Genomic DNA, 19137 nt, shown 5'->3' on the forward strand with positions numbered 1-19137 from the left:
AAGTAGGATTTAATTGTATATAAATTGGCATTGAGATAAAATTATAATTTGAAAAATTTACGATTTTGATCTAATTAATTAAATAGAAACTTAATTAAAACTGTTTAAAATTTATATGACTTACTTATTGAAGTTCTGGACTGTAGTTATAATTTATTTATTTAATTAGTTAAATAAATAAATAAATATTATTACAGTGAAAGTCTAGAGTTTTAGTATAAAAAGGCACTCTCGTGAGAAATCCTTTTGAGAGTCTCTAAAATTTGTAGGAAGGCATAATTAGCACTCAAAACCTCTCTCTTCTTAATCTTTAAAAACTGTTCTAAGATTTTGTGAGTATTCTGTATGGAGATGAATAGAGATCGGATACTTGAACTGTTTGTGGTTTGTAACAATTCAACTAAAATGACCAATCTTATGTTTTGCTGCAAAGAAAATAAAAGATATTTATTTTCTATTTAATCACTTGAACGGTTTGTGATTTGTGACAATCCGATCAAAATGATGGATTTCATGGTTTGTCGTAAAAAAATATTTATTTTCTATTTAGTTATTATTGTTTTTCTTATTTAATGTAATATATTTTGGAGAGAAATTTTATTTTATTTTATTTTTTATATTGCATTTAATTAGATTAAAATCTAACCTATAATCAGTAAAAACATTTATTTTTTTATTTGTGTGTTTAGAGTAAAGAATAAGTTTAGCACCACAAATATAATACCTTAATTATTTAGATTTCAAGAAAGTTAGACATTTTTCACTGCCTGTCAGAATCTGTAGGGATTGAATCACACCCCTCTATAACGGTGTTTGCGATTTTAGAGAATGGGAAATGATGGAGTACCAATTGTTTATGTCTTTACTGCATGTTTAGATTTTATATTAATAATTTTTTTTTTGCTATTATGTTGCATCCTTCAATAATAAATAAAAAGTGAATAAATAAATATATATATAGTACTCAATTCCAAATTGTTATTTTATTTATTTAATTTTAAAATGTTAATGTTATTTTCATCTTTAATCCTTCAAACTTTAATTTTCAATAGTTTTAAATTTCAAATATTCCAGGTTGGATTTTTAAATTTAAGCAAAATTACTTTTATTTTTCACGTTCTCTCAAAATTTGCCCATCTATCAAACTTGTAAGGCTTTTTTTAAATAACATTCTTACACTTTTTAAAATAAAAATAAAGCAAATGGAATCAAATATTTTTAAATTTGACTTAGTTGACTGAATTTATCGCGATAAGAGTTTTAAAAGTAAGTTTATTTTAGGAATAGGGAAGCTGTTTAAGTGGGGTCTGTCTGTTGACCCTTGACTTTGAAACATAACATGTTCACATCTCTATTTACTCTGCAGCCGGCAGCCCTCGCCTATGAGATTATTCTGTTCACAATTAGGGGTCTGCTGTATCCGAGAGTTCTCTTTCATTTCCAGCTTTTGGTAAGTGTCCATTTCTGGCTTCATCTCCTCTTTATTTCTGGGATATTAATATTCCCTCCGAATTTTCACTTCCCTTTTTTCCTTAAAACTTTAATTTTGGGTTCTTTCATTATGTGAATCTAATGAATCTCCTTGAGCATTGACTTCAATTGATTGAGCTTATCATAACTCTATTTCCTTTTCATGAGATCATTTCCTGCCTTTTTCTTCAACCCCATATCTGTCTCTAAATCTGGCAACAAATTTCTATCCACTAGCTGAAAACCCCTTCCAAACCCCATCGAATATATGGCAAAACAGTTTAGCAAATCTTGGAAAGTGTAGTGGTAAGGATAACAATGAAATGAAAATCACCAAAAAACTGAGTTGAGGTATGGGTATGATTTAAGCTTTCCCAATGACATCGCCTTTGTTGACATTTATTGATAATTTGAATGCTAAACCAGTCCAGCTTCACATATTCTCGAGTGTTTTTATGATTGGGAGGAAATCAATAGTAAGATGTAGATTTGTTTCAATTTTATGGGTTTTAGCGTGTTCATTTGATAAAAGGAAAGATTAGATTCGCATCCTTATTGCTGGTTTTGCAGGAGAGTGAATGACTGGAAGAGGAAAGAGGTGGTGAATTTTGATAAAAGGGAAGATTAGATTTGTGCTTCCAGTAGCATTCGGCTAACTCAGGTCTTCTCTCTCGATTTTGGCAGCTGTCTAAGTGAACTGAGAAGATCAGCTGCGTGAAGTAAGCTTGTTCGGTTCGCTGAACGAAGCCTATGAACTGGGTTGCTCGGTCCATCGCTCTGCTCTCAACTTGTTCGGTAAAATGTCGACAAAGTTTTTCTAATTCTCTCAATATGCCAGGTTGAGATGTGAATTATTGATTTCGAATTGCCATCTAATTCATTTTTCTGCTTTTTTAAGTTGAAAATGATTTAGAGTTTTTAGTTTTTTTTTTTTTAACCGGCAAATCATTAAATTATAAATTACATGACTGCCTAAATAAAATTCCTAAAAAAATTCAAAAAATTATAAAATAGATGCTAGTTCTTGAGGATTAGACACAACCCAATCAAAAGTTAAACTATTCCACAAACAAAATTTAGCTATCATATTAGTAACTCTGTTATCTTGCTGATACATACATAAACCAAAATTAATTTTTCTTTTCAAATCGGAATCATAATAAAAATTTTGTTTAAATTTTAGTTTAATTTTAAGAATTTTATTTAATTTCATTTTTAACATTTCAATATAGGTTTATGTCTCTATTTAAAATTATAATAATATTCTTGTAAATTTTTTTAAAAAATAAAAATATTATGTTTAATATTAGAAAATAATAAAATTATATGTTGTTAGCATTACAAAAATAACAATACTAAAGGTGAGAAATACATTATATATGTAACATTCTAAATAAATATGTTGTATTTTCTTCTACTTGTAAAATTAAAAGTGATATGGTCGAGAAGGAAATGAAAATGTTTTGACACTCTGTAGATCATAGAAATGGTTGGTGCCTATGGACAGCCACCGCGAAACAGTAAGTTATCAAAAAGGACAAATGTATGTAGATTGCTTAAGTTTAAGAAGAGGCAAGAATGCGTACTTTGACTTCTGTGTATATTTTGTTTTTGTACTATAACATGATAGAATTATTTAGTAATTTTTATAGAAATTTGGCTAATAACGGCTAGTGAATAAGAGCCTAATGGGAAATCTATTGTATAATATTTTTTAATGGTAATTTAAATGTCATGAGAGGTTTGACTCTTTGGACGAATTTACTATTTTTTCGAATGTTGACCATCATGAATGACCGGATCTCCTTTCCTATAATTAAGATTTGTATGATAAAGTGTTACGGGATATTAGAATTTTACTATGTGATTCTGTTGTATCCACTGTATGATGACAACGTATAACACACTGTAAACACATAATGTATCGTATTAAAAAATTTGATTTAGTTGTCTAATTAAATTTTATAAAATTATTTAAAATATTGATAATTAAAGAAAATAGAAAATAAAGAATAAAAGATACTATTGCCGCTAGGTGGTGTAAAACATTAAAGTCTCAAGATTGAATTACCTTCTAATTCTATGGTGCATCAATTACTGTCTAGCTCATCATACTTTTATTAAACTATTATAAAATTAAAATTTAAAATTATTTTCAATTTGATCCTGATATAAATCTTGACAAAAATCAGAACATAATCAAAATAGAAAATATGAATTTAAATGATAAAAAAGTGTGTGAATTGTGAATATTGGATTGAAATTTATGTTTTAGAGTTGAAGTTTATGACGAGAAATATTGAATTCTTTTTAATAATTTTATTCTAATCGAATTATTGATGAACTAAATCCAGTTTGTTAAAGTAAATTTAGTTATAAAAGAAAAAATGCATTAAGTTTTTATTTCAATAAAGTTAAGTTTTGTTATATATATATATAAATAATATTTAGATCAAGAATACTTATTATAGGAGTATTGATCATTGCAGGATAGGAATATCGATCATTGAAGGCTTTCTTATTTATAACAGCTTAAATTGGGTAATCGACATGGCTACCAATGAAGGAAACAGTAATGGTATGACTTATTTACTTGTCTATAATATTGTGCAAATTTTATTGGACTTTTAGAATGAAATTATTTTATTTTTAGAATGAAATTATGTTGATTCAAATTAATTTTAGGTTCTTGTATCTTTTAGTTTTTGAAACTTGAAGCTAGGGAAAAATGAAATTGACCTTTCAATTTACTTATATGTAGAAAATATTTTTTATAAAAAATACCTTTTAAGAAAATAATTTATTTTTAGTGTTTATTTACAATTTTTTATAATTCCATAATTCAATTTGGTCATTGTTTATCCATTCCCCTTCCCTTGTCTCCTTCAATTCTCTCCTTGTGTCTTTTATCTCCATCACAGCAAGCAAGGTGTCATAATATCAGAGAAAAGAACTAAGAATTGAAAGAGATGGGAGATTTGATGAGATTGTGGTGAGAAGAGACTACAAGAAGTAGGAGATGAGAAAGAGATAGAGCTGAGAGAGAGAATTAGAAAATCAGACGTCAGACCAAATTGTCACAATAACAGATAAAAGAATTATGAATTGAAAGAGATGAGACAGTGATGAGATTGGGGTGAGAAGAGACTCAGAAGAAATAGGAGATGAGAAAGAGATAGAGCTAGGTAAGGGAGAATTAGAATTGTAGAGGGAGGGGTTGTTGTAAACATTATTCAGCTGGCTGGAGAAATGCTTCCAGCTGGTATTTATACAGTAATTATTGTAACTGATTTCTTAACAACCAAAGCTATCGGAGCCTATTTCCCTCCACTCTGTTTTTATCAATTCCCTTTTTCTTCTTTCAATAATATGTGACACAAGGCTAGTGCAGGAACCCAAACTCCTTGTCATCAACAACCTCTTTATAGAATATCAAAACAATGCATCACCAACGCATAAATTGCAGGCCTCATTACTATCACAGTCGTCATGGCTTATTCTGTACACCCACCCAAATCATTCCCAAATATAGGCACCACAAAAGTCAAACTCCATCTCAGCAATCACACAGAATTTCACAACATCAATAAATAACATCCCTTTCAACAACAATAACCATAAAACACCCAAAAGACATTCCAACATCAGACATACAAGCAAATGGGAAAACACATCATTTAAAACCTGAGCTTGCAGCATTTCACCATTTATCTGCATAATATGGCAACCCAGCCCCAATCCAAAAAAATTCAGCACTTGCTACTCTCTTTACAACTGATCCTGCATCAGCTACTAATGGTTAAAAACAACCTTATTCTTTTCCCACCAACCACATTACATAGTGGCAGTAAACACAATTCTCCTTATAGCAGCTAGCAGGGATTTCCCAGTAGCCCTTCGTGTAGGCCAACAAATTTCCTTTCTCCACCTCATACGGCCCCTCCTAATCTCACCTCTCTATAGCACTTCCTTCCAAACCCTATTAGAGAAATTACAATCAAAGAATAAATGCTCCACTGTCTCCTCATGAACATTGCAAAATCTGCATTTATCATCAGACACCAATCTCCATTTAACTAGTTTAATTTTACGAGCTAACCTGTTTAGAATATCCATCCACACAATAAAGTCATGTCTAGGCAACCCATGCCTATCCCATACCAGTTTCCACAAATTAACTTTGCCAGTTTTATTCCTCACACATCCTAAATACATGCTATTGTATAACTGCCAGAGTTAATTAGTCTCCATTCAATTTTATCTTCCTGGTTTTCCCACATCCTATATCTCTTCTCCCCATTTAATGCTTTCTTCGTCATTCTGCCTAAAGGGTTAGGTAATCTCCACTACCTTTCTTTTTAGAGTTCGTTCACCGTTGTCTTTGGAGGAATATCAATGTACTCAATTTTAATGGAAGGGAATCTATCAAAAATACTATATTCATCCGTCCAGGGTCAAACCAGAAGAAGTCACCCTTCCCTAACGTGTACCTATAATAACGATACCAACCAAGTGCCTCTAAGCCCAACTTGCGTCCATTAGCTTAATTATCCCCCAGTAGCTCAGTTGCTTCAGCTTATTCTATACTACCCACTTTGCCCATAAATCTCTTTGAGGTCAACAATTTCCATATTTGTTTTCCAACAGCTGCAACGTTCAATGTCCCAGTCTTTTTAACCCTGAATCCTCCTTTGACACATATAAAGTCCTAGGCTACTGCTCCTTTTTTATCCCTTTCCAAAGCCACAGTCCAAAAAAGTTTTCTACATCTCTGTCAATTTCCTGAATAACAACTTTAGGAGTAATTAATTTTTTTGTTCTTTCTTGTTGAATAAAATATTCTATATATAAAAAAATTCCTTCATCTATGTTTCCTTTACTTAAAATTTATTACACAATTTGCATGAAAGACAATTTATGGACCCGTGTCTATGTAAATTGGCATTAATGGAGATTATATAAATTAAATGTAACAGCTCATAAATTGTTCTCAATTTACTATGAAAAATTTATACACATGAACTCTGCATTTTATTTTGCTGGAAAGTATTTTTGGAGCAATCAGAAGTATATATTTTGGAATATAATAATTCAACACATTTAAAATCATTCAGAGAATAAGTTTAATTTTGTTGTCTACAAATTGCTTTGAAAAAAAAAAAAATAATTAATTTATAAAATTTTAATTTAAATACGCATCTGTTGTTGCATGGTATAATTTAACAATTTTCTCATTTTTGTTACTTTCATTATCATCACTTGCATTTTCTCTTCAATTCAACTTGATAGATGAAGGAATTAAATTGGCATTGTATAAAGCTGCGATAAGTGGTGACTGGGAGAAGGCTGCATCCTTACAACCAACTACAAGAAGGCTCAATAAGCGAGGGGAGACTGCTCTCCATATTGCAACGGCAGCAAACCACACTCGTTTTGTGGAAAAGCTTGTTGGTATGATTCGCGACAGTGATAAAGAGGTTTTAGCTATTCGAACTATACCACCCAAAGCCATAGAAACAACTGCGACTGCAATTGCTCCTCAAACTTCATCTCTAGCTCAAGCCGTAGTAGCAGCTCCAACTGCATTCAGAATAGGAGAGGACCCAACCATAAGCAGAACATCAATTGCAGCCGCATTGGCATCTGCAAATGCAAACGTTATACCACCCAAAGCCATAGAAACAACTGCGACTGCAATTGCTCCTCAAACTTCATCTCTAGCTCATGCCGTAGTAGCAGCTCCAACTGCATTCAGAATAGGAGAGGACCCAACCATAAGCAGAACATCAATTGCAGCCGCATTGGCATCTGCAAATGCAAACGTTATACCACCCAAAGCCATAGAAACAACTGCGACTGCAATTGCTCCTCAAACTTCATCTCTAGCTCAAGCCGTAGTAGCAGCTCCAACTGCATTCAGAATAGGAGAGGACCCAACCATAAGCAGAACATCAATTGCAGCCGCATTGGCATCTGCAAATGCAAACGCGCATGCAGCTCAACAAGGAAATGCCCAAGCCACAACCTTAGTAACAATAGAGCGACAAGTAGGGTCCCCAGTCCAAGCCGCCAACACAGCAACAACTTCCAAGGCAATTGCATCTCAAGCTTCATCTCCAAGTGAAGCCATAGCAGCAGCCCCAACTTTATCCACCATTGAAGAGGACCCATCCACAAGCGAAGCTCAAGCTGAAGCTGCATTGGCATCTGCAACCACAAACGCAAATGCAGCTCAACAAGAAAATGCCCTAGCCACAACTGTAGTAACAATAGCGCAACAAGTAAGGGTCCCAATCCAAGCCGCAACCCCAGCAACAACTTCAACAGCAATTGCATCTCAAGCATCATCTCTAGGTGGAGCCGGAGCAGTAGCCTCAGAATCAGAGGATCAAGGAAATACAGCCTTTTGCTATGCTGCTATATCTGGAAATGTGAAAATTGCTGAAGTTATGAGGCAGAAGAAAACTGATTTGCCAAAGATCCGAGGTGGGAAAGGTTTCTTACCAATTTATATGGCAGCTTTGGCTGGCCATGCAGAAATGGTGCGGCAACTGTACAAGCATCATCGTGACGACAACCAACTAAAACTAGAAGATGGCGATCTTGTTAGTTTACTTATCGCTTTGGTAGAGTCTGATATATACGGTAAGGAACTTCACACAAAAATAATGCGATTAATCTCTAAAAAATTTATTGATGGTAAACCAACTGAAACTAAATGCTTTTATTAATATAAATTGAAATTAGTTACTGGGTTCAATAAATATGGATGAAATTAGTACATTTTCGATTTTGTGCTTAATCGTAATTGTGTTTTTAAATGCAAGACATTATATTTGAAAACTTGTTTTTACGACTGAAAACTAAAAGTTCTCGTTCCAAATATTCAGTTGACAATTAAAATAACAATATATTTTATTACTAATTTTAAAAAAGTAGTAAAAATTAATCGCAAGTTATCTATCGTGCTCTATGTTTTTTGTCTTAAAATTCAAAACTGCCATTTTTTTTTCCCTTTAGTTTTGTCTAATTTTAATTCAACTGAATAATTTGAAAAATACTAAAAAAGAGTAAAATTATAGTCAGGCTAACATGAGGAGGGCTTTTTTTAATTATTATTAATAATTTGTTTTTAGATATCGCACTGGAGATGATAGAAGATCGCCGTGAGTTGGCCACTATGAGGGATCAAAAGAATAGACAGGGAGAGACAGCACTGCATGCGTTTGCTCGAAAGCCTTGTATACCTTCAATTCAAACATCTACAGGGATCTGGAGTTCCTGCAGAAGCTTCTGTTAGTATTCTCTCTTTTAAACTTAACTGCTGTGATTGTATCTAGTACTATTCATTTGATACATTAGTTGATACATGACTGTTAATCATTAATGGTATTAATCATATGATGCTATGAAATTCTTTTTATTTTATATATTAAAGTTTTGAATCACCTGAAAAAGCAAACCCAATTAAATTTAGTATATTTGTTATCTCAATTGCAGTTTCTGACAGACGTAAGCATGAACAAGGTCTTAGGCTAGTCCAAAAGCTTTGGGAGGAAGTAATATTACTGAAGGAGCATGAAGTTTCTGATCTTATGATTCTACCTTCTGGGAAACGACTAATATTTATTGCAGCTGAAAATGGAAACGTGGAGTTCTTAACCATACTTATACGTCAATATCCAGATTTAGTATTGAAGGTGGATGATAACCAATATACCATTTTTCATGTAGCTGTTTTGAATCGACATGAGAAAATCTTCCGGCTCATCTTTCAGTTGGGTATGATGAAAAATTTGATAAACTTGCATGAAGATGCGGACAGGAATAACATATTGCACTTGGCTGGAAAGTTGCCACCACCGAGTCGACTAAATATCATACGAGGAGCAGCTCTCCAACTGCAGCATGAACTACTGTGGTTTGAGGTAACCTATTATTAATTCTTTCTGCGTGGATAACACTCATAGGCATCATACTCACTGATGATAAATAATATTTTCATTAAAAAAATGTGTAGACACATCTTATAATAACAAGCATAATATTATAATTGTTATTAATAAATATATTGATTTTAGAAGCCTACAAAATTATCTATTAGGATCTAACTCTTTATGCCTCTCAAACATGATATCCATATGCAAAAATTCTAGGAAGTGAAGAAGGTTGTTAGACCAGGGCAAATTGCTGAGAAAAATCTAGCTGGCAAGACTGCAAGGGAGGTATTCATGGATGCTCATGAGGATCTACGGAAAAAGGCAGAGAAATGGATGATAAATACAGCAAATTCATGCATGCTTGTGGCAACCCTGATTGCCACTGTTGTTTTTGCAGCAGCTTTTACAGTCCCTGGTGGCAATGGACAAGAGACTGGAATTCCTATTTTTGTTCGTGATACCTTGTTTAAAATCTTTGCCATAGCAGATGCAGTGTCTTTAGCTTCCTCAACCTCTTCTATCCTCTCCTTCTTGTCCATTCTTACTTCTCGATTCTCCATGGATGATTTTCTCAAATCATTGCCGAGGAAGTTAATCTGTGGACTCTTATTCCTTTTCGTAGCAATAATAACAATGATGGTTGCCTTTGTTCTAGCCTTTTTCTTTATTTTCAAGCATGGATTGATCCGATTTGCTATTTCTATTTCTGCACTTGCTTCTATCCCAATCGTTTTGTTCATTTGGCAGCTCTTTCTTGTTTATGAGATGATTCGTTCTACCTACATGTGCTCCTTCGTCTTCTGTTGCAATAACGAAACTCTCTTTCCTACAAAATCAAAATTTCCGAGAAAGCTATGTTGTTCCTTCAATTAGCTCCATTGTTATTCTTTTAGCCTATCTTCAGTTGTGCGCTTGTCTCTTTTCCTACTTGTTTGAGTGTGCAAAATAAAATCATTCTTGTATTATATTCTTCTTGTATAATGAACGTTAAATGGAATAATATGTTTTTCATAATTTTTTTTTTATTTCATTTATTTACAATTGGTACTCTCATTTAAAACTTAATAATTTTAAAAATAACATTAATACTTTACCCTCACAGATTTAGCATGGTGGTAAATGCATCTGAATAAATTTGAGAAGTCTCACGTTCTACCCGTTAATCACCAATCCCCAATTCAAAGAAAAGAAAAAACGTTAATACCATAACTATACCAAATAATTCTTATCCATTTTTCTATATTTTTAAAGCATTATTAATGATTCTTTTTTTAAAAAACAAAAGAATTACATGCAGTAATAAGATTTATTTGAGAAAACCACATAATCTTAAGGAATTAATAAGAGCAAAGGTATTAAATTTTGAAGATCGATTTAAAATTAACATATACTTAATATTAGTCTGATTTAGTTTTTATTAGTTATTTTTTATTCAGATTTTTTGAGTTTCGTTTCTTTTTATAAGTCACGTTCACACAGTGACATTATCTTCTTATTTTTGTTTTAATATTTTATTAATTTTGTAATATTTATTTAAAAGGCACTGAATCACTAAATTAGTATTATATTATATTGTAGTGCATAATAGATTAGACTACTAGATGTATTTCAATCTCTTAATAAAGTCATTAGCTTTCAAATCCAATATACTAGTTTCAATTAGTTATATTTTTTAGTTATATGGTATGTCATCTAATTTATTATCATTCAAATTTAAATAGCTAACCTCGTTTATGGGATCGTCAATTCCTTTTTCAACATTAAATAGTTTTATTTTAATTAATCAACAGACATGTTAAATTTATCAAGAGACTCATATATTTTAATCTCTTAATAAAATCGCCAATTTTTAAATTTAATATATTAATTTTAATTAGTTATATTTTTTTAATTATATGATATGTTATTTAATTTTAGTACCATCCAAATTTAAATAATTAATCTTATTATGGAATTGTTTATTTATTTTTTAACATTAAATAGCTTTATTTTAGTTAATCAACGGACTCATTATGTCAAATTCATCACAGACTCACATGTTAAATTCAAGGTCCGTTTGTTTTTTTTTTTTTTTTTTTTTTTTTTTTTTTAACTTTTTGTTATTTTTTTTAAATTAATTCATGGTCTGCTTTAGTTTCCGAAAAAGCTGAAACTAGCTGAAACTAATTATTAACATTTTTGGAAAAATATTCCATAAATCTATGTTACGTCTGTTCTAGAAAAGGAAACTGTGTTGGACAACTTATTTTTCCAATTTATTTTCTATTATCATAGAAAAGTATGTCAATTTGCTAATCTAATTTTGTCGTGTCATAAAAGTTAACCTATTAAATTAGGTCATTACTCGAGCAATGTATTTTAATTTTTCATTTATTTTAAAATTTTTATAATAATAATCTCCCCTATTTTTTATTATTTTAATTAATCTTTTCCTATCAGTTAACGTATTATGCACTCAGTTTGAATGATGTTTTTCTTTTACTTGATAATGATATTTCATAAGCTAATAATTTAGTTGGGTAATTTTCATTACTTTCCATTTTAATAAAAATATATCATTCCGCTTGAGTATAGAAAACGGTATAGAAAATCATTAAAACAAGATGACTAGCTTAACCATGAAAACCACTCTTGTATACAATAGCTATTTCCATTTCCTAAAACTTTTGGTTGTTTCTTGCAACTTAATCTAAATGTAGCAGTTCCTCACTTTGTTTTTCTATGAAAAAATGTATCTAAAAAATAATTGCATAAAATAAATTATTACAGTAACACTTACAGATTTAGTCTGGTGATAAATGTATCTGAGTAAATCTGATAGATTTCAGATTTTACTCTCCCGATCTTTAATTTCTATTTCAAAAAAAAAAGAAAAAATCAATACAGTTAGGGGTGAGCATTCAGTCGGTTCGGTTCAAAATCGAACCGAACCGAATAAATCAAAAATCAAAATTTTAGTATTTATAAAAGGGAAAATTACTTTTTAGTCCCTGAGATTTAACGTAATTAACACTTATGTCCCTCTATTTTGGCGACCCAACACTTAAGTCCCTCACTTTCTCTTCTGTCCAAATTCATAGTCCTTCCATCCAAAATAGCCGTTTGGGACACGTGAATTGACAAAATTGACCCTCACTAAAAGTCCCGCTATTTCAAAATCATGAAACCCAAACCCAATGCTTCTTCACTGAAGATTTTTCTTCTTCTTTTTCTTTTTCTTCTTCTTTTTCTTCACCATAACTCCTACCATTTCTGCAACTTCTTTTTCTTCTTCTTCACCATAACTCCTACCCTTTCTGCAACTCTCAAATAATGCTTCAGAGAGAAAAAAGATGGAAAAGAGAAAAAAAAAATAGAAAAATCAACAATGTCAAAAGGAAATAGAGAAAATATGAGGGAGAATAAAGATGAAAAATAGAAAAAAAAAAAAGAAAAATCAACAATTTAAAAAAGAAATAGAGAACATATAAGGGAGAAAAAAGAAAAAAGAAAAATCAACCATGTCAAAAGGAAATAAAGAAAATATGAGAGAGAAGAAAGATGAAAAAAAGAGAGAGAGAGAAAAAAAAGAGGAGAATTAACAATGGATAAAAGGAAATGGAGAAAATATGAAAGAGAAAAAAGATAGGGATTTCACGTTGAGAGGAGGGTATTTTTGGACCTGTCACCTTTGACTCTTTGACCAAACGGTTTAAATGGACGGAAGGACTACAAATTTGGACGGAAGAGAAAGTGAGGGACTTAAGTGTTGGGTCGCCAAAATAGAGGGACAGAAGTGTTAATTACGTTAAATCTCAGGGACTAAAAAGTAATTTTCCCTTTATGAAAACCGAATCGAACTGATTTTAGTCAGAAATTGAATCGAACCGAACCGATATGATTCGATTAGATTTGATCAGTTTTATTTTTAATAAATTTTTTATTATTTACACTTTATTTTTAGTATTTTAAAATTTAATTAAAATATTTTAATCTTAATATGATTTAATTTCTCTATATTATTGAAAAAAAAACATATTATTATCACTAATCGGTTCAGTTCGGTTTTTTCAATTCTTTTCTTATCAAAACCAAACTGAACCGAAATAACCGAAAATTCTAAAATTAAAAACCGAATAGAATCAAAATAAATAAAAAACCGATCAAATTTTCAAATTAATTCGATTCGGTCGATTTTTTCGGTTTGAACCGAATACTGCTCACCCCTAAATACAGTACTCGAAACAAAGGAGCATATAGTAAGTTTATCATAATTTTTTATACTTAATTATATTCCACGTAGTCTCAAAGATTAAATACTTATATAGAGATCCTTAAACATTTACTCCATCAAATAATGTTATATATATATGATAGAGTTTAAAATTCAATATACAAATTTCAATATAACCTTGGAGATCAATCGATAAATTCAATATAAAATTCCATGGTGTCAAGCACAATTACTCTATATCTCCTTATACAATTACATGTCCAACTATTACAATAAAAACCATAATAATACTATATAACTCAAATCTAATGTCCACCTTGAGATTTGGCTTCTCTTTCCTTGTATTTGGATTCCTGGGTTAAGAGGGAAAGGTTAAGCTAGTATTTATAGCTTATCAAGTAGCAAAACATTATAACTAATTAAATTTAACTTGCATGCATCATGAATGTTGAACACACCACAAATTCAAAAGGGTCATGTACAGGTAGATTTGTCACCAGTACTCTTCCTAAATTTTACGTGCCCAGCCTTCATTGGAACTTCTTAAGTCTTTCACTCCATATAATACAAACATAGTCCATGGATACAGGAGTATAGTCAAAGGGTTCATATGCTCTTTCTCTTAACAGTGTTAGAGGCATAGTCATAGGCATCACTTAGCCTACATCAAATTATATATAACTTACAGGAGCCTAGTAGGTTATCCGTGGTCTACTATGCACAGACAAAGAAGTAAATATAATATATTCATGAATCTAAATGTGTAGATCACAAATATTATAACAATATACTAAGCTCTAGTTTATAATTTAAATAAAGAAGTTTAATTCTGCTCTGTTGTAGATAACAAGACACCTTGCGTATTAAGTTTAAGTATCTCACTTTTAGCCTTTCGAGTCTTTTTAAGTTTGATCATGGATTTGAATGATAGACTAATTTAAATTAGTCCTAAATTATTTCTAAAAAATCCTTAAAACATTGTGGAAACTTATAAAAATCACAGGTAAAGATTGGATAAACGATTTCTAGCGATATATTCGGCGGCCTAAAATTCTAATATCGAGCAACATCTTTGGCTATCAAGCCTGTCTTCTTAAGGAGAATTTTTAGTGGCTGAAACTATATTTTGATCAGAAACCAAACCTAACATGAAGAAAATGATATGCTTCAAAATCAACGCTTTTTGCCTTTTGAAGGCAAGAAAAAGAATATTATTTCTTAAATCTTGGTTCTAAAAAAATTATTTTCCAAATCAGAGTGAATCCACCCTCTAATGCACTTTTGCAGTGCGATACCTTCTAGCAGTAAATGAATTATTTTTTTTAAAAAAATTAAATGTTATCGAACTTTAAATGTGCTATAATACTTAGACTCTGAGAGTGATTTTATTATGCTTTAAAAGCGCAATAGAATTTTTGTAGAACTGTTTTATCAGTGTCACCTTAATAGGAGGCGTGCACACCTCTTGCTGAGACAGCATTTATATCGCATTTTAAAAGCGCGATATAAATGCGTTGACCAACTGCCCTTTGCACAAAGAGAGTCATTGATCACCCTCTACTCCGCTCTTCTTTCTCTCTATAAATACTCCTTCCCCTTCCCTCTTTCTCCCTTCCCACTCTCCTGTTTATTTAACTTTCGACTCCCATCTTTCTTCTAATTATCTATAGGGTAAAATAGTATTTTTCATCAATATAGATACGTATTTTATTTTTATAAATTTTAGTTTTAATCAAATTGATATTAATGAAAAGATATAAATAAAAACAAAAGTTCGTGTTTTATAATTTTTAGCTATTTAATTGGACGAGATAATTTATTAATGGATGTATTTATGCCATGATACTTTATTGTTTGTAATTAATTAATAAATTTATATTTATATAAAAATTATAATTTATATGTAAATTAATAAACCCTTGCGTTGAAAATGATATTATAAATGAGTTTTGGGCAGATATTTAATAAGAATTTAAAAATTATAAAATATGTATTCAATTGAAGATATAAAATAAATTTGTTATTTTATTAATTTGTTATTAATTTTTAGATATAAATAAATTTATTATTTATATATAAATAAATTATATAAATTTTTAGATATAGATAAATTTTTAGATATGTTGATAGAAAAAAATTACATAGTAATAATTTTTTTAAAAAAATTAGATACTTATTTTTATATGAAATTTTGTATTAGTGTTTATTTGAAAAAAGGAAATATTATTAATTATTATAATTTATTTTTATTATTTGTGATTATGTTGAAATATAATTAGGATCGTAAAATTTGTGTCAATAGAAATAAATTTATATTAAATTTTAATAATATTTAATAAATAATATATATATCAATTTACAAATAGATTATTTTAGTTTTTAAATGTGTTGTCAAAAAAAAGTTGTATAGTGATAAATTCATAAATTTTAGATATTTATTTTTGTGAAATTTTTTCTTAGTGTTTATTTAAAAAAAGATATTATTGATTTTTGTAATTTATTTTTATTATTTATGATTATGTTGAAATATAATTAAAATTGTAAAGTTTTTTCAATAGAAATAAATTTATATTAAATTTTTTTAAATATTTAAAAAATAATATATCAATTTACAAATAGATTATTTTACTTTTTAGATATGTTGTTATAGTGATAAATTAAAAAAAAAATTAAATATTTATTTTTATATCAAATTTTTTTGTTAGTATTTATTTAAAAAAATTATTAATTTTTGTAATTAATTTTTATTATTTATACTTTTGTTTAAATATAATTAGGATTGTATACTGATAGATTCACAAAACTTAGTTATTTATTTGTAAAGAAAAACTATAGTACATTCATTCGTTTCGTTTGTAATTTTTTAAATTATAATTCTTTAGTAGTGAATTAAGAAGAAAAATGACTATTTAATGTCATAGTACTGTGGTTTGGGACGGACATATAATTAATTCTGGCGTGGGTATGATTATGTCTATAGACAGTTTAAAACGTTTCGCATTGAAAGGAAATTAACTTATGAAAAATTAGTGATGAAAATCGTTCGTGTTATTAGATTGTCAACTCGTGATGAATTGATTACAAAAATATTTTTAGATAACCGATTTTTAATAATGGTATCATGAAATATGAATTAGCACAATTAAGTGATGACGAAGATGTCGACATGATGTTTGATTATGTGTCGACAATTAGATCAGTAGATTCAATTATATTATATGTAGACATTTTATATCGTCATGGTACAATACAAGTTGGAGGTGTTAGTCCTACAAATAGTAGTCAAATCGTTGTTGATGGTGAGGGTAAAGAAAACAATTGGGATGATAATTGTCCGGTTATAGGCATAGGTACTTGTAATGAAGTACACGAAAATGAACAATTGTTTGAGCACGGTTGTAATACCCGGCTAGAGTCCGGCACCGGAATTCCTGTTGTCTGGTGGAATCCGGGGTGTCGAAATTCTATAACCCAGATAGGATTTATGTTTTATTCAGTGATGTGATTTGTGTTGATGTTTTAAGGTTACTGGACGAGAGTTTTGAGTTGCAATGACCTAAAGCAGTTGAGCCAAGTTCGGCCGCCGAAGATAAGTTCGGCCGCTGAAAGTGCCCAATATTCGGCTTCTGAAGTCAGGTTCGGCCCCCGAATGTTGCATGGTCTTGCATGCGATTCGACAGCCGAAGCTGAGTTGGCCAGCCAGTTTTTGGGCAGCCTTAGTCAGCATTTTGGACAGGTGTTATGTCCAACTTGTTGCCAGAAGCTTGGCCACGTCTCCCCTGATTTATTTGCTGAGTTTGAGCAGCTCATGCAGAGTGTTTGGATAGTTCACACGGTTTTGAAGCAAAAAGCTAAGTTTGTGCGAGTTTGAGCGTTTGAGGAGAGTTGGTCCGTTTTCCTTAGTTTAGAGTGGTCAGCTTCTTGCTTCAGGAGGTAAGTGATGCTCTTGACCATGTTTCTATGTTTTCTGTAGGTTGTAAGGGAGTTGGGGAGAGAGAGATGCATGTTTAGGTTTGAAATGGGAGTTTTGATGAGTTATGCATGTATACATGTTTCTGTGTTATGTTTGATTTGTTGTTTGGGGTTATTAGATAGTTTTGGACCCCTGTGAACATATACTTGAGTATATGTGAGTTGCGTAGATGAGGTATGCATGTTTGGAGAGATTGAAGGGAAGGAGGAGATGGTTTGCCGTTGAGGCTGAGTTCTGGATGAACTCAGGTTCGGCAGCCGAAGGTTCATTCGGCCGCCGAACCTCTTGCATGGTGGCTTGGCTGCCACAGCCTGTTTTGCATGTTCGGCTCTGTTTGAGGGATTCGGCCGCCGAAGGTGCCGTCGAAGGTGCCGTCGAAGGTGCTTGAGTTTCGTCTCTGGAGAGGACATTCGGCCGCCGAACCTGCCGCCGAAAGTGTCCTGTCCAGTTTTCTTTTGCATGCTTTGCATGGATAGTTGAGTAAGTTTAGGAGATTTTTGGGGAAGTTTAAGAGAGTTATTTCTACGTTTGTTTGGTCCCTCATTTGAGTCCATCTGTATAGGTACAGACCAGAGGAACCAGAGAGAGCAGCAGTGAGTACTGCTCCAGAGGTTCAGAGCCTGCAGAGTCAGTCAGTCCAGATAGCCAGAGGTGAGTGGAACTAAACTTATGACTTTTAATTGAACCACAAACTGCTTTTAGCATATCTCATGCATCATGTTTCTGCCATAGGTTGACTGCATTAGTATTCACAAATATGTTGCATTGCATCGTTATTTGGTGATGTGAGTGAATGCTGAATGATCCAATAGTCTCAGACAGGAAGTCCAGGAGCCTTTGACTACGCCCTGGCAGGTATAGCAAAGTCCAGGAGCCTTTGACTACGCCCTGGCAGGTATAGCAAAGTCCAGGAGCCTTTGACTACGCCCTGGCAATGGTAAGTACAGAGGTGTTATATACACATATACATATATGACAGGAAGACCAGGTGCTCGATTCTACGCCCTGGCACAGAGTTACTGGGACTATGTGGTGACAGGTTTACTCTTGATATGGCTTGTCTGTGATGTGGTGCATTCCATGAGATCATATTTTACTGAGATGTTTTACTGTTCTACTCACTGGGCTATAGAGCTCATCCCACTCCCTTAACCCCAGTTTTGCAGGTTCAGTGTACAGTGTACAGGGACAGTCCAGCAGAGTACAGGAAAAGTAAAGAGATCTGTAATAGCTTAGAGTGGACATGTAATATTAAAGAGATGTAATAGTTATTGCTTGACCTAGTGATGTATGTTTTGTACATGATCTGTATATGTATATATGTTTTCCTGTATGTGAAAACCAGGCTTAACAGGTATGAGTTAACCCTTCTAGAGCAAGCTCTAGTCAGGGATACAGAGTACAGAGTACATGAGTACAGAGTACAGAGATAGTGCATGCACAGGTTAAGCCTTGGTTCAGAAAAGAGTTTTATTTTCACAGAAAATGTATGATCATGTATGAGGTTTACAGGTACACAGAGAGTATAGCAGGCTTGCTAC

The 19137-nt window shown here is 31.7% G+C and overlaps 2 protein-coding genes across 5 annotated transcripts in view; both read left to right on the forward strand.

Moving 5' to 3' along the window:
• LOC110600192 (ankyrin repeat-containing protein At5g02620) overlaps positions 1-10435 on the forward strand; it is a 30375-nt gene extending 19940 nt beyond the window's left edge. Inside the window, exon 7 of the transcript XR_006348568.1 lies at positions 10321-10435. The gene's annotated coding sequence lies outside the window, so the exon portion shown is untranslated. The remainder of the gene's footprint in view (positions 1-10320) is intronic.
• Positions 1312-10435, forward strand: LOC110600193. 4 transcript variants are annotated; one of them, XM_021736986.2, is made up of 8 exons: positions 1330-1450; positions 2041-2068; positions 2155-2265; positions 3960-4048; positions 6760-8115; positions 8607-8765; positions 8971-9398; positions 9627-10435. In XM_021736986.2, exons 4-8 carry the CDS (start codon positions 4021-4023, stop codon positions 10281-10283), a joined length of 2628 nt encoding a protein of 875 aa, XP_021592678.2. In that variant the 5' UTR covers positions 1330-1450; positions 2041-2068; positions 2155-2265; positions 3960-4020; the 3' UTR covers positions 10284-10435. The 4 variants fall into 4 exon arrangements, with proteins under 4 accessions (XP_021592677.2, XP_021592674.2, XP_021592678.2 ...); XM_021736985.2 differs by having other exon boundaries at positions 1312-1450; positions 2041-2308; XM_021736982.2 differs by having other exon boundaries at positions 1312-1450; positions 2041-2265.
• Positions 10436-19137: the final 8702 nt, after the last annotated feature.

Source organism: Manihot esculenta, chromosome 14 (genome assembly GCF_001659605.2).
Source record: "Manihot esculenta cultivar AM560-2 chromosome 14, M.esculenta_v8, whole genome shotgun sequence".
Classification (NCBI taxonomy): domain Eukaryota; kingdom Viridiplantae; phylum Streptophyta; class Magnoliopsida; order Malpighiales; family Euphorbiaceae; genus Manihot; species Manihot esculenta.

Coding starts and splice junctions, on each gene's coding strand:
- LOC110600193 (XM_021736985.2), top strand. CDS start 4,021: ATGGCTACCAATGAAGGAAACAGTAATG. Junction 8,116..8,606: donor GGTAGAGTCTGATATATACG/GTAAGGAACTTC, acceptor ATTTGTTTTTAG/ATATCGCACTGGAGATGATA. Junction 9,399..9,626: donor ATGAACTACTGTGGTTTGAG/GTAACCTATTAT, acceptor CAAAAATTCTAG/GAAGTGAAGAAGGTTGTTAG.